This window comes from Octopus sinensis, linkage group LG27 (assembly GCF_006345805.1).
Source record: "Octopus sinensis linkage group LG27, ASM634580v1, whole genome shotgun sequence".
Lineage (NCBI taxonomy): Eukaryota > Metazoa > Mollusca > Cephalopoda > Octopoda > Octopodidae > Octopus > Octopus sinensis.
Window position 1 is genome coordinate 18,228,337 of NC_043023.1, and position 2,500 is coordinate 18,230,836.

General features: G+C 40.3%; 2 protein-coding genes across 8 annotated transcripts in view; both read left to right on the forward strand.

The window, feature by feature from the left end:
• The window catches only part of LOC115225268 (adhesion G-protein coupled receptor G6-like), a 1,160,637-nt gene that overhangs the window by 664,376 nt on the left and 493,761 nt on the right, over positions 1-2,500 (forward strand). Inside the window, exon 22 of the mRNA XM_036513960.1 lies at positions 1,529-1,657. Coding sequence (XP_036369853.1) covers positions 1,529-1,657 — 129 coding nt within the window. The remainder of the gene's footprint in view (positions 1-1,528; positions 1,658-2,500) is intronic.
• LOC115225305 (slit homolog 1 protein) overlaps positions 1-2,500 on the forward strand; it is a 514,782-nt gene that overhangs the window by 31,790 nt on the left and 480,492 nt on the right. The window lies entirely within an intron of this gene.

Here is a 2,500-nt window from a genome sequence, read left to right on the forward strand (position 1 = left end):
AGGGCGCATTTATTATTTAAAAAGGCAGCGAGCTGGCAAATCCGTTAGCACGCCGGGCGAAATGCGTAGCCGTATTTCTTCTGCCGTTACGTTCTGAGTTCAAATTCCGGCGAGGTCGACTTTGCCTTTCATCCTTTCTGGGTCGATAAATTAAGCACCTACGTCATAACCTTTGTCTGTTATAGTTTGTTTGTCCTCTCTGTGTTTAGCCCCTTGTGAGTAGGAAAGAAATAGGTATCAAAAGGCTTCAGGACTAGTTATATTTAATAGATAAAAAATTATGTATTTACAAAGGTTTTAACATCATCCCCTTCGAAATAGTTACCTTGCGCAGCAATACAAGTGCCGGGTCCCAGCGTTCCTGCCACTCATGGAATCAGGCCTTCTGTTACTCGATCTGGATCTTGACAGCAGTGTTAAAACGGCGACCTTTCAGCTAAACTTTCATGTTGGGGAAGAGGTGACAGTCCGCAGGTGCTGAATCTAGCGAATAGGGCGCCTGTAGGAGCGATACCATGTTGGTTTTAGCAAGTAACTTAGAAGTGAGGTGATCTCGAGTGACAGGGTGGATTGTCCACGTGAAGAACCAATTCTTCGTGATCCACAGAATTTCGATTTCACTGAAAGTCCTCTTTCAAACACTTCAAAACATCGAAGTAGAATTTTCGATTGACGGTCAAGCCCTGGGAGATGAATTTTCGATTCACAATAGCACGTTGTGATATATCGTGGAAGGTTTTTCAGATTTCTCATTGTCTTACAGGGAGGTTCTCCTGCTTTTGAAGCGCCCGTGACACTAGAAACATTGCATGTGACCCGTTGCCTCGTCCCCGTAAACTTGCCAAATTATGCTCAATGTCTCTGTAACAGACGTTGCAAGATTAATGCAAAAGTTCACGTTAGTTCATTGTTCCTGTCCATGACAAAATCTCAAGCTACAGAATATACGATATTATATGCTGTAGTTCGCCAGTTGTCACACAAATGTCACAACTAACGAAACACACACATCGATTTAACTCAGCATCCTACCTCATGAAGGTCGCACCTCGCTCTCACTGGGAACGCAACCCTGTGCTGCCATCTGTTGGTGCACTACGGAACTAGTTCTAGAAAGTTTTTGATTCTGAGACCCCCTTCGGCCACGACACAGACCATGGGATTACACCTAGAAAGTTACCCTCCCAGGCACAAGTCCGGGCAAGGTTGTTTATGGAAGACCAACAGTCGCCCATGCATAACAACCTCCCCTCTCCACGCCACCAGTTTTATCCAAGAAAAGGGCAAAGGGGCCGATGCAGCTTGGCATCTGTGACGTCGCAACTCATTTCTACAGCTGAGTGAACTGGAGCAACGTGAAATAAAGTGTCTTGCTCAAGAACACAACACGCAGCCCGGTCAGGGATTCGAGCTCACAACCTCACGCTCTAACCACTGATCCATGCGCCTTCAGATAACTTTTTGATAACATTACATATTAGACTCTTCTCTTGAAGGAATTTGTTTATTTAATGACTTCTATTTTCAGGTAAAACAAAATTCCAGCGCCAAAGCAAATACTACAATTATCAGCAATATTATTGCCGCAAATGTTCCCAACGTTCAAATAATGGACCTTGACCAACCAGTAACCATATCGGTCGGCTTAACAGAAAAGGTAACAGTTATGTGTTTATTATGACCTTTGTTGTTGATATTTCATTTCAAAGTCATATCTAATTCCTCTCGAAAGAAACAAGGTACTAATAGCAGCGGTAGCAGTAGAAGCAACAGTTGCAGCAGTAACAGTAGTAATAGTAGTAGTGACTGTTGTGTTTGTTGTTCCTTTTTCTCTTCTTCTTCTTTTCTTCTTCTTTGTCTTTTTCTTCTTTTTCTTCTTCTTCTTCTTCTTGGTCTTCTTCTTCTTCTCCTTCTTCTTTTCTTCTTCTTCTTCTTCTTCTTTTCTTCTTCTTCTTCTTCTTCTAGCTGTTTCTCTGTTGAGAGTTATAACTTGTATGATTATAATGTAAACGTCGTGTAGCGATCGAAGTATTTTTTTAAATTCCAAGATATGCTTCAAGTTTCTTGTGTTGTATTTTCTGATCACCAACATAACGTTTTTATATATCTCCGTATTAACGCCATTGTTTGTGTCTATATTTTAAGTGTGAATTATTTTGAAGTTTCATATACTGACATTTGTTGCTGTTTATTTCCATGCCCCCCTTGACCCAGTAAATCTATCATGAAACACATCCCAACCATGAATATCTCATCAACTTATATATCATTAAATATTTCTACAACTAAACCGTCCGATGTATTCTTCCATTTCTATGGCGATGGTGGTAAATTATGAGAATATACATACATTTATAAAAGAGACGAAATGGTCAATTAAGTTATGCCACAACCAGTAATGTTGGATTCAAAATGCCTATACCAGTCAAATTATGTTGGCCATTATCTGTTTTGATGTTTTGTCAATGAAATTAGCACATATTCATTATATATGGTTCCA